General features: G+C 38.8%; 1 protein-coding gene across 1 annotated transcript; it reads right to left on the bottom strand.

The window, feature by feature from the left end:
- Positions 1–320: 320 nt before the first annotated feature.
- LOC126607383 (uncharacterized) lies at positions 321–5,097 on the bottom strand. Its single transcript, XM_050274939.1, has 9 exons — positions 4,484–5,097; positions 3,734–3,795; positions 3,430–3,484; positions 3,098–3,196; positions 2,808–2,894; positions 2,469–2,585; positions 1,558–1,650; positions 1,248–1,278; positions 321–732 (listed from the first exon to the last, which is right to left on the bottom strand). The coding sequence occupies exons 1-9, from the start codon at positions 4,577–4,579 to the stop codon at positions 548–550; spliced, it is 825 nt and encodes a 274-aa protein (XP_050130896.1). The 5' UTR covers positions 4,580–5,097; the 3' UTR covers positions 321–547.
- Positions 5,098–12,546: the final 7,449 nt, after the last annotated feature.

Below are 12,546 nucleotides of genomic sequence, written 5' to 3'. Positions count from 1 at the left end.
ACTTTTTGGGGTGGGTGTTTGTGCTGGTAGAACACAAAGCCTAATTTTGTGGCAGGTAGATCAATTTCTTCGTTTCTTGCCAAACCAAATCTTCAAAGTTCAGACTGTTCTCCACTCACAACATCATATTCAACAGTCGATTCGGCGCAGAAAGAAAATTTATAATAAAATAATGGTAAAAGCGACTCGTATTTCGACCAACTGTCCAAGAGGACAACACAGGGCACAACAAATCTTCTGTATAAATACTAGACTTGTAGGGAGCAAATAGGTTAATCGTTTACTTTACATTAAACCAACCATTCAAAGGCTCAAAAAAATGACCTCAACGATTTCTTTAATCTTTTATTTCATGTTGAAAAGGACAAAACTCAAATAATTCAATCTTAATGGTCAAGTTAAGCCATATTTGTTCCAAATTACAAAATCTAAAGGATGGGAGACTGTACAGGGAACAAATTGATGACTATGTGATGCTGCAGTATTAATAGAGCACAACACTTTGGAAGGAGGAGGTGGGATGAAGAATTTACAGAGAGCGTGGATTTCATTTCTCATGATGGTCGTCGGGCGCGTCTATCTTGATTAAAAGCGGCTGGTTGAGATGCACTGGTGCTTCGGAGACAACAGGTAACTCTGGTATAATATCGATGTTATCAATATCCTCATTTTCAGCCAAAGCTTTATCCAAAGCGGCCTTGGCAACTCTTGTAACACAAATCATTAAAATCACTGCAAACAAGCCAAAGAAAAAGATAACAGAATACTTCAAAACTTCAATTGTAGTACAATGTTTAACCAAGTTTCTGGTAGTAGCAATTTCACTTGGTCCATAATCTTCTTTTGGGGAAATATCAAAATGCTTTGTTTAACCGCAATTAATAAATGACCACCACACATGTAGAAAATGCTAACATACAAATTTCACGAGTGATTTAAATATTTCCCGTTCCCATTATTTTCCCCCTTAACCATTCAACACACTTGTAAATCCAACAACACCGGCATTCCTACTTAAGCGTGTGCCAAAGTTCAAAAATCATCTTTCCCGTTTCTCTGCTTATTTCTTTCTTCTTTGTTTCATTGACATGTCATTTTTATCTTAAGCTTCATGCTATGATAGTAAGAACCCAAACATCTTTATCTAGCATGGTAGTTCCGAAGCTCCCACTACACTAAGAAGAAAAAGAAGAGAAGGTGGCTGAAAAAAACAGGTAGTGTGTGCTTGCCGAGATGCTGCAACTTACCGGAGACTACAAGGCCCAGTATGATAAAAGCCTGCATGCAAAATATAAGAGAGTGAACATATGTCAGAGATAAAGACAATGCAGAAACAATGCTATACAAATCCCAGAGCCTAATTCTAAATCTATAAATTGTGCTCTCTAAGAGCTTATATGTCCATAACAAACAGTTACGATACACCCTTTTGGGGCATGATGCTCGCAACATGCACCGGATACTAAATCTCAGTAAACAATGTTGAGGAGAGATCATTTGAACAAATTAAAAAATAACAAGCAGTCCAGAACATATAAAATATCAGGTAGCTCTTACCCAACGGGTCTTTGAAAATTCACCCCATCCATGCGTTACATCAGAAATATCCTTAAGAGTTGTTCCAACATATACTAGCGCAAGTGTTATTGGCTGTAACAGAACCAATATCGAACACATTAACATCGAAATGAAACAAAAATCTCCCCCTATGATAAAGAACTCTCTTTAACATAAAGTTTTAAGTTTGAAGCCTGCTCAGGAAACTTGTCCAGTTGTCCTCTGAAACTACGTTGCAACAAAAAATAGCAGTTGATAAAACAATTAATATTACTCAGCTTGGTAGGGACCTAAAGAGCACATGTAATTTGCATTCGTACACAAGTTCCCTAAGCAGAACTTAGACATATTTACCAATATATGACTATATGTTACGTTCAGAACTTATATATTGTCCGAACAAAAGACTGACATCAGCTTGAGACAGATGGAAGCGTGCATATGCATCACATATTAAATTCACAAATTCAAGAATATGCAGACCACCTTTTAACACAGTGCAACTCTCCCTCTAATACATTAAATTGATATGACCGATGTCTAAAAGATGCTGAACCATTTTTACAATTGAGTGTAATTGATGGACCACAACAAGTCATGATGGATGAATGGGTAGCATGTTTCAGGCTCAAATTATAACACGTGGAGTAACTGAAAGGGGTAAATGCTAACTTCACAACGTGAACAAAGCATGCTAGTCAAGCATACAATTATATTCTTGTAAAGATACACTAAGACAACCATCTTGATCAACATATATATCGAAAGAAAAGCGATGATAAACTATGACAATATCCCATTATGCATTTTAAAAAGAAAAACATTGTGTCCATTACTTGTGATTAGAACGGAACATAGTATAGCAAGATGTTAGGATGGAATCACATAAAAGTTGAGGGTGAAAAAAATACCATCATCCCTATCCAGGAAGCCAGCATGTATTGTCCTATTGGAACAGGAGTCACAGAGAGGAGGTAATTTAGCATGTTGAAGGGGAGCAAGGGCACAAGACGAAGCAACAAAACAATCTGCAGAAAGAATGAAACAAGTAATATCGGCATCTATTTACATTCTACTATAGATACTTTCACTTTATGCTGTAGCCATTTCGCTACTTGCTTCATTGTTTACCATTTTAAAACAATTAAATTAGGGTAAATTAATAAGGTAAGATGCACGTGTAAACGCCATTAAATGTGCATACTGAATGTCAATTCACTTTTTGAAGGTAAAATATGAATCACACAAACCTTAAATCCGGATCTCCGAATTGCAATGGCAACTGCCTGGAACTGAGGATAATCCTTCAATCTGGAAACAACAAATGATCTCCCAATCTGTGTGGGAATTTAAGAATAAGATAAAGAAAGCATACATACTATATTTATGACCAATGAGAGCACACGCACGCGCACGCGCCCGCACACAAATGCAATTATATATTCACACACACAAATGCAATTATATATTCTCTTTTTTTTTCAGTACTTAAACACCAGGAAATTTTTCTAAACAACAAGAGCTTAGAATTGAAACTTACAGTTCTTCCAAGAAGGAAAGCAGCCCCTGCACCTACAGTGGCTCCAATTGAGTCGGCAAAAAAGCCAACTGGTAGGCCAAAAAGATAACCACCACCGAGCTGAACCATTAAAATGAGGAATCACATAAGTGTGCAAACTTGAAATTAAATAAAAAAAATTCTTTCTTGAAGTTTTCTCCTCTCTTTTCCCCTCTAGACCATGACTGGATATTGCAGAATATAACAGTAAAAGAAAACTTTAAGTGAAGTAGGCAAAGCATATGCTAGATCATTATTCAACAAGAATTACAGTGCAGTAACAACAATCGCTAAGGCATCGGACAAATGCTTACAGTAAGTACTGAAGCTGGTACTGCCAAAACTGTTAGTGGGATGTATGCAATAGCCCTGCATGTTACCCGAAGAAATATAAGTTGAAAGGGCAAACAGAGGCAGTCTATCACTGTTTCACCAGTAACTCATGTTTGCGGACAATTTAACCTGTCAGCAATCTGTTTCTGTGACTAAGCATTATGATTAAAATTATGACAGCAATCAAAATGAGACATGCACATTATTATTAGTCAGAGTCAAAACACAGAAAAAAAACGATATGGTAGAAGTAGAAACAAAATTAAAGTCCTACAATTTACTTACAGCACAAGGGGACCCCAAGGACCAAGATCATGCTCAACCCATAATAAGAAGTCCTTCAAAATCTGCAGGTACCAGTTACTTTATCAATCAACAAACATGACCATATTCAAATAAGAGACTTTGGTATCAGCATCTTTGCCAAAGAATTGGGGTACGAAAAGGTCTCAAGGAAGTGATCCACAAAAAGACCTCCTATTGCAGCTGACAGAATTAATGCAATTTAGCAAGAGAAGTCCTACTGCATTGTCACATTTCAAACGAAAAGGAAACTGCAATTGTAGATAGACTAACGAGCAACAAAGTGATATCCATGTCACTATTCAAGTGATAAGAACCTAGTTAGAAATCAACAAACAATCAAATTGAGTTCAGCACCTTCTGCATGCTTGAAAACGCAATCCCATTCAAATTGGGCTCCTCCCTATATTTCATTCAGACTTTACCCTCAATTTCAGAAAAAATGTAAAGCACCAAAGAATAGCTCTAGTGGGAAAAAAATCAACACAGCTGCAGCAAAATCCAAAATTTCCACCAATTCGAAATGTAAGACCTACCCAATAATCCAATCAACAAAAAGATGCATACCCAATCAAACATCACAAAATCAATCAAAAAGCACAAGAAAAATCATCCAATTATCGAAACCCCATACCGAAAACTAAACGGAAAACAAAACCCATAAGGAAGAAACTCACAGATTAAGCTATCAAAACACGAAAACAAAACCGACCCAGATGAGAAAAACCGAACCTTTTCAATAGGGAGAGTAAAACAAGCAGTGGCAACGGCGGCCAAAAGGAGGAGGAGGAGAGTGATCCTGAGCGCAGAAGCCCAAGTGAACGCCATGGAAAATCTCCGACGCCAAGGCCTGCACTCTTCGTCGTCGTCGTTGTAAATAGGTTGCTTCAACGACAAGCGAGGCCTCAACCCCCCAAGGTTTGCCAGATTTGATTCGGCTCCAAAAAGATGCGGGCTTCCTGCCTCGTTCTTTTCCCGGCACCCACTGGTTTTTGTTTTCTTGCCTTCTTAACTTATCTGCGTGATTTGATTGAGAAATCTTCAAAGATCAGCAGGAGGGCGCAGAAAGTCGTACAAAATTTGTTGATAAAATTAATTATTTAATTAATATTTTTTTGTATAATTTGGCGTGTGTTGATGGAGTTTTCCTGGAGATACTTGTGGGGAGATAAAAATGGTAGGTGGGTCGGGGTTTGCTTCTGAATGCATTGAGTATTTTTTGAGGTATTTAAATCTTGTGATTTATGTAACTTTGATTGATGTAACGTGGATGATGGCGGTGGTTTCATGTTTTGTTGCGTGTAAAACAAAAAGGGTGTTGAAGGAAAATTAAGAGTGAGGCCGTGAGGGTAGGAGAGGGACGGCAAGAGAAAGAAATGGGGCTCAATTGGTTTGTAATTGCCTTTTTTTTTCTTCTCTTTTTTTATGGGTTGCAATTGCTTGTTTTATTTGGTAGTCTTATGTTTTTATGGTTACACACTGAGGGAGTCTTGTAGTTAATATTATTTAAGAAAACTGATAATATTCACAAAAACTTAATAATAGTAAAACGTAAAACGGGACAAAATTTAAAGCTTCAGGGAAAAAGTGAAAAGTGAAAAGTCGAAACTTAAAGAAAACAAGTGGCGATTAATGCTCACATCAGAGGATGACCAACTTAAGATAGGTGCCTTGCTAAAAAAAACCTTGTCAGGTTAGCAAACACAATGGGAGAAATGCTCATGAACTAAGAGAAAAAAGTACATTAAGGTCAACTAGGTATCTAAATGATACTCCCCCTCAGTTTAACAAAATCTTTAATTATACTACAAGCGGAATAATTCGGACAATTTATGCATTCCAAATTCTCAGGCTAGCTTCAGAAAACTGAACTTTGGTACTGACTTGGTAAAGAGATCGGCGAGGTTGTCATTAGAACGAATTCGCTTGATTTCGATCTTCTGATGCCTTGTGGCTGATGAGAAAAAAAGAACTTTGACGCAGTGTGCTTGGTATGGTCTCACTTGATATATCCTTTCTAAATCTAGCCTATACATGTACAATTATCCTCAAATATCATTATTGGGACGTCAATACAGATGACAATCCACAAGTGCTTCGAATATGCTTGACAACAACTCTAAACCATGTACACACACGAGCGCTATGAGGGTGAGCATCTTAGTATGCTTCGAAGAGGTAACAACTAAAGTCTGCTTAGTAGACCTCCAAGATATTGTGATTCCACCAACGGTAAAAATGTAACCCGTTTATGGTCTTGCCTCGTGCCGGTCGGATAACTACCTAGTATTAGCATAACCAACTGTTGACCCTAGAAACTACCAAGCCTACGTGGCGTGCAGGCCGAGTAATTAATAAGCTACCTACGTCCTTCGGTGAATGCGGGGCGTGCCAACTCATCGGCCGAGCTCGGCCGAGGAGTAAATTTTGTTGATGTTGCGTTGGGTGCGCAGCTGACTTCTGCGTCTTGCGATTGCGGCCGAGAAAGGAACACGTCTCGGCCTCTTGGGCTCTCGAACCTGAAGACAAGGTTACTATTCTTACGAAGTTCAATATCAAATTCGGCTTTCAATGTGCCGAATGTAATAACTGTAACACCTCACTTTGCCGAGAAGGCTGATGAGATGACCTCGACCAATAAGGATTCAGAAACCCTTCTCGACCGAGACTTGGATAGGTAATCAACCGTCCTCGCCGCAGTGCTGTTGATGCCAACGGAAGATGCTGCGAGACCGGCTGATTCTACGGTGACAGAGCTATCTATGCCGACTTAAGATATCACCGGTTGCTTTCACAGTGCTGTTGATGCCAACGGAAGATGTGTCAGCCAAAAGAGAAAATAAAAAATCTCAAAGTTGTTGAGAGGGTTTGCGCACGGCAGTTTTGTGTTGAATTGGAAGTCCTTCTTCCGTTGCTATTGCATCTGTATTTATAGGACTGATGTACTTTCTTGGCACGACCTGATTCTCGAGTAGAGTCCTATTTCAAATTCCCATGTATCTGACGTGACTTGGATAACCTTCTGTAAACAACCACCAATTTTATATATATATATATATATATATATATATATATTAGTCATTCCCACGGCATGCAGATTGCCAAAAAGTACGGCCACCACCAAATATATATATATATATCTATTAGTCATTCCCACGGCATGTCTGCCACATCCATTACCAAGTAAAAAGAAGCCTAGTCTACCTAGGTTTCCTATAATTTAAACTCATCCATGCATGCATCTTGATGGCTGTCACTTAAATCCAATCTCATCCACACATTCACACGCCAGTTGTGCTGTCAAACTTCAAGATATATATCTCATAATAAATCATTATTAAAAGATAATTATGATAAAAATCATAACTTTAAAAATCATTATCTTTTAATAATGACCTTTATTTCTTGATCCAACAGTCAAGAGCTATGTTCACTCAACGGCCTTGATTTCACAGGCCGATGGTGTAAATTTGGGTCCAAACACCAACAAAGCAAGAATCAACTCAAGGATCGAGAAGGACGATGACTCCACTCATGATTGAGTAGGGATAGAACAAACCCAAATCCATAATACCACTTCGATATCGTAGAACATCTTTTACACCTTTCTAGTGTCTGCATGTAGGTGCATGAATGTATCTTGCTAAAATATTCACAGCTAAAGAGGTGTTCAGCTTCGTGCACTGAGCTAAGTACAACAAAGCATCAATTGCACTTGAGTACAAAATTTTAGGTTCAAAAACCTATTCATCATCGTCTTTAGAACAATATTGGTCTCATAGTGCATCAAATATATAGATGACCAATGTGAACGGCATATCAGGCTTGTACCCAGTTACCATAAGGAACGGCAAGAGATAGAGCAGAGGGTTGGAGAAAGATGACAAGATAGAGAAAAAAAAGGAGCAAAACTGGTTGATGATGTATTCAATTGAGATTTGAGGAATTTTAATGGATTTTGTTTTCATATAGCCTCCTTTAAATTTTTCCTCCTCCCTCCCACCACTTCCATTCATTCTTCTTTAATTTTTCATTTGGCTCGTGTGTGTGTGTGTATATATATATATATATATACTTTAGCATAGAAGAAAATGAAGAAAAAAGTCAAAAGACAAATTAAAATTCTTAGCAAACAAGCAATAAACTAAAATAAAAAAATAATAATAATAAATTAAAAAAAAAAAAAACCAACAACAACTGCGGCTGAAAGTTGTTTCAAACTTGACAAACCCAATCTGTATGTAGATGGGCTGGATAGTTTTTGCTCAATGATGGCTGCTTGCTTTGGGTTTCTTATGCATTTCATGACTCAGTTAATCTTGAATTTCTTTTCATTGGACCATGATGGTTAACCAAAATTAATAATTTATATTTCAAGGTAATTACGTCAAATTTGTTAGGGATGAATTACAAAATATTAGATTGGAAGAATTAGTGTTAACGCTCGAAATTTGCAGGCCAAATCCAGATGAATCCGAATGGACGGTCACAGATTCTGAACGAAACAATGAAAGATACTTAGCCCTTGGTGGGCTTGGGATATGAAATGTCAAATACTGGGCTAAAAATGAACACAAGAATATATAGTGATTCACCCATAAACGGGATTACATCCACTCTAGTCTGTCTATATATTTGCTTAAGATTACATAAAAATGGCTCAAAGCCCCATTTCACCCCAACCAGTCTCCCTCTTTTCTCTGCCACTCAGTACTATGGTTTGGTGGTATTCCTCTTCACTAAGAGGTCCTAGGTTCAAATCTAGTAGATGACGAATTCGATACGAAATTAGGTTGCCCATTGTGTGGTTTAATCGAACTCCCTCTCCCCTTAGTGTAAAATATATCATTGTACTAAAAAAACAAAGGTGGTGTGACATTTCCTTAACCACCCTATTAAATATGCCAACTAACATATCTAGTCTAATAAATATTTGATCTTGGTCATCGTACCGGTCGTCCGTAGAGCACCGTGGTCTGGTAGAGAGATGGTCTTCTTAGCACTTTGGTGTTCTAATTAGAACACTCTGGTCTGTTGGTCTAATTAGAGCACTTTGGTCAGATGGTCTAATTAAAACACCTTTTTGGTGGTCTCGGTAAAGATATGGTATTCCTTGCACTTTGGTGTTCTAATTAAAGCACCTTGGCTTGGTGGTCTAATTAAAGCACTTTCTGGAGGTCCTGGTAAAGCACTCTTCTGGTGGTCTCGATAAAGTACCCTTCTAGTGGTCTCGGTAATGCACCATTCTCTAGCACATTTTCCTAACACTCATGTCTAGCACTGCATGCCTAGCACGTTTTCCTAGCACTCCAGACATGGTATATCATGTGCTAAAGAGTTATCTCCTCTTAACTCTTAAGGTCTTGGTTTTCCCCTCTTACTTTGGGCCTTGGTCTTCTCTTCTTTCTTGGGCATTTGTCGGGCTTCCTCTTGGGCCTGCACTAGTGCAAGAGCCTAAAAGGATCGCATTAACAATTAGAAATACACCATATGAACATTATAAATGCATGTCGGATGGATTTGTAAATGATTCCTTTCAAATAGAGATTTGTAATTCTCTCACACGCTTTGCAAATGGTCATATAGGTTTTCGAATTCTATCTAATATTTTGTGACGCATTCCTTATTAACTTGATCAAAATCCCTTAGGGCAATGTTTGATGGGCTGGATGAGATTGAGCCTTAACGATAGGATTAGATTGGTATGAACTTGTAAGACGGGACTTATAACCTATTGTTGATGCACAAAATCAGTGAGGACTTTGGTACAACAGAAAATGTTAAGTTTGTGACCTTCGCTAGATTGCTCCGGTCACTAGTGTGAATAAGTATGTAAATAGGATTAGATTGGCATGAACTTGTAAGACGGGACTTATAACCTATTGTTGAAGCACAAAATCAGTGAGGACTTTGGTACAACAGAAAATGTTAAGTTTGTGACCTTCGCTAGATTGCTCCGGTCACTAATGTAAATAAGTATGTAAATGGATAGGGACAGGGAAGCAAACACAAGATGTACGTGGTTCACCCAGATTGGCTACGTCCACGGAGTAGAGGAGTTCTCATTAATTGTGAAGGGTTTACACAAGTACATAGGTTCAAGCTCTCCTTTAGTGAGTACTAGTGAATGATTTAGTACAAATGACATTAGGAAATATTGTGAGAGAATGATCTCTATTTATAGAAGAGAGTTTCTAGTTTCATTCTGACATTGGCACGTGTCGTGTTGTGATTAGCTTCTGATGTTGACATGTGTTGCGCTATGATTGGCTTCTGATGTCGACACGTGTCACGCTGTGATTGGCCTCCTGGTTGGAGGGAAACTCTTCTGGGTCCTTGATGGTATAACGTTGACAGGTGCTCAGTAGTTTCGGGATTGGTCAAGTATGGTACAAACAGTGCTCCTCTAAGTTACCGAGTGAGGGAAACTCCTCGGTTGGGGACTTTCAAGATCCAAGCCATTAAGTAATCACGAAACTTCTAAGTACCGAAGTGTGGTATCATTTTCACTTGCCTTATCTGTCTCATATGTAGATGTGACATCTTCTCTGGAAATACTTTTCCTCCATCCAGGGGTGGTATCTTTAACCGATGAAGATGCACAAGGTAATGTATCAATTTTACTTGAAACTTACTTGTAGTTTCGGGCTTGGTCAAGTGCGATACAAACCCTATAGTAGGAGTCTCCCAAGCCGCTGAGTTAGGAGATTTGACGAATGAGGTAACAGACAAGGTAAGCAATTAGACTTCCAAGCACGCAACCTGGATCGGAGGTTCGACTTTGGCTTCCAGTTGATTATTCTCTTTCTCATTGTGTCGTAAACAGCAACAAGGATAAGGAGAAGCAAATGGAAAAGAGATGATATGAGATACTTTTGCTTTTGAAGAAGTAACTTTCCACAGGCTTATTCTTGAACTGTGTTGGAGGGTTTTTTGGTTTCTTCCAGAGTATAAGGCTGACTCAAGAATTTGAGGGTCAAAACAAGTCCATCAAATCTAGAGTACGTTCAACCTTGATGATATGAGATACTTTTGCAGTTGACAAAGTAATGGATGTATCGGCACATGTTTTGTTATGCTTGTCTCTACATGCTTCCTTGTATCATTCTCACTTGCCCTATCTATTCCTCAAGCAGATGTGGTATTTTCTTTGGAAGCATAAAATGTTGAAGATGAGTACTCGAGAGCAATGCCAGGTAAGTAATCAGGCAAGGGGTTCCAGGCAGTTAGTTTCTAACTGGAAGCTTGATTCCAAGTGCTGACTGATTGCTCTTTTTCTCCTTGTCTTGTAGGTAAGAACAAGGCCAAAGGAAAAGACAGAGAAAAAGCATGATATGGGATACTCTTGCTTTTAACCCTGATGATATGAGATACTCTTGCTCTAGTATGGCTTGTTTGCAGAGGTATTATCGAGAGGAAAAGAAACTGAGTATTTCGAGAGACTCTGCTGAGAGTGCCTTCTCGGATGTGAAGAAAAATTGAGCATTTTTTTATTTGCAGATCTGCCTGGCTGTGGAGGATGGAGGTCGACATATATAGGAGTCTCCCTAACAATAAGTAGTAGTGTTATTCCTTTACCCTTTTTGGTCATATCAATGTAGTGGGAGCTGCAAGCTTCACGTGTTTTAACTTTGTCAGAGCACTTTGAAAAAGTGGTATGTGGTATCTAGAAAGCTGGTGTTGCGTGTGAAGATTGTAGACAAGCTTTATCCAAGGAAATCTAGCTTTCGAAGTTCGGAGAGCGGTGCATCTTCGATTTTCGAATAAGCAATCCTGTCGGGGATCTGGCTCTCGAGATTCAGCGAATGATGCCTCTTCGATTTTTGAGAAAGCAATCTTGTTGGGAGTCTGATTCTTGAGATTCAGAGAGCAGTGTCTCTTCGATTTTTCAGTAAGTAATCCTGTTGGGAGCCTGGCTTTTGAGATTTGGATGGCGGTGCCTCTTTAATTTTTGAGCACATAATCCTGTTGGGAGTTTGGCTCTCAAGATTCGGAGAGCGGTGCCTCTTCGATTTTTGAGAAAGCAATCCTGTTGGGAGTCTGACTCTTGAGATTTGGAGAGCAGTGTCTCTTCGATTTTTAAGAAAGTAATCCTGTTGGGAGTCTGGCTTTCGAGATTCGGATGGCGGTGCTTCTTCGATTTTTGAGCAAGCAATCTTGTTAGGAGTGTTTTCTCGAATATGAGTAAAGGTTGGGCATTTTTGCCAGTCTGCCTTGCCATGGAGCACGGAGGTTGACACACATTGGGACTTTCTAGTTATAAAGCAGTGGTGCTGTTTGTTTACCCTTGTGGGTAATAGTAAGGTAGCTGGACCTTCAAAATTTATGTGTCTAAACTTTGTCAGAGATCTTTAGCAAAGTTATCTGTGGTACCCGATGAGTTGATGCTGCGTGTGGAAAGTGGTGCCTTTCCGGAATCCGGAAAGTGGTGCCTCTTCAATTTTTGAACCAACAGCCCTGTTGCCCTTTCTTTTATAAGGGCACCAATTGTGTGCAAGAAGTACATTCAGAGGGTTATTGATTGTAGGAATTTTCCCCTTATTGTGGTTCAAACCTATCATGTCCAATCATGTCCATATCACATTTTGACACAACTAATAACAGACTAGACTCAAGCCCATTTTAATTGATCACAACCTATCTCATCCAACCCACTAAACGGACCTTATGACTTGGAAATCAATCACACAAATGTAGCCTTTTAAAAATGTCAATTTTTTTCATTTAAATATGATTTTGCTTTGAGTTTGAGGATCATAAAACTATGGTGTAATAGCTCGTCCCTAATTTTACGG

The sequence above is a fragment of the Malus sylvestris genome, chromosome 16 (assembly GCF_916048215.2).
Source record: "Malus sylvestris chromosome 16, drMalSylv7.2, whole genome shotgun sequence".
Taxonomy (NCBI): Eukaryota; Viridiplantae; Streptophyta; class Magnoliopsida; order Rosales; family Rosaceae; genus Malus; species Malus sylvestris.
The sequence above is the reverse complement of the archived record's forward strand: the minus strand, read 5'-3'. Positions and strand labels throughout refer to the sequence as shown.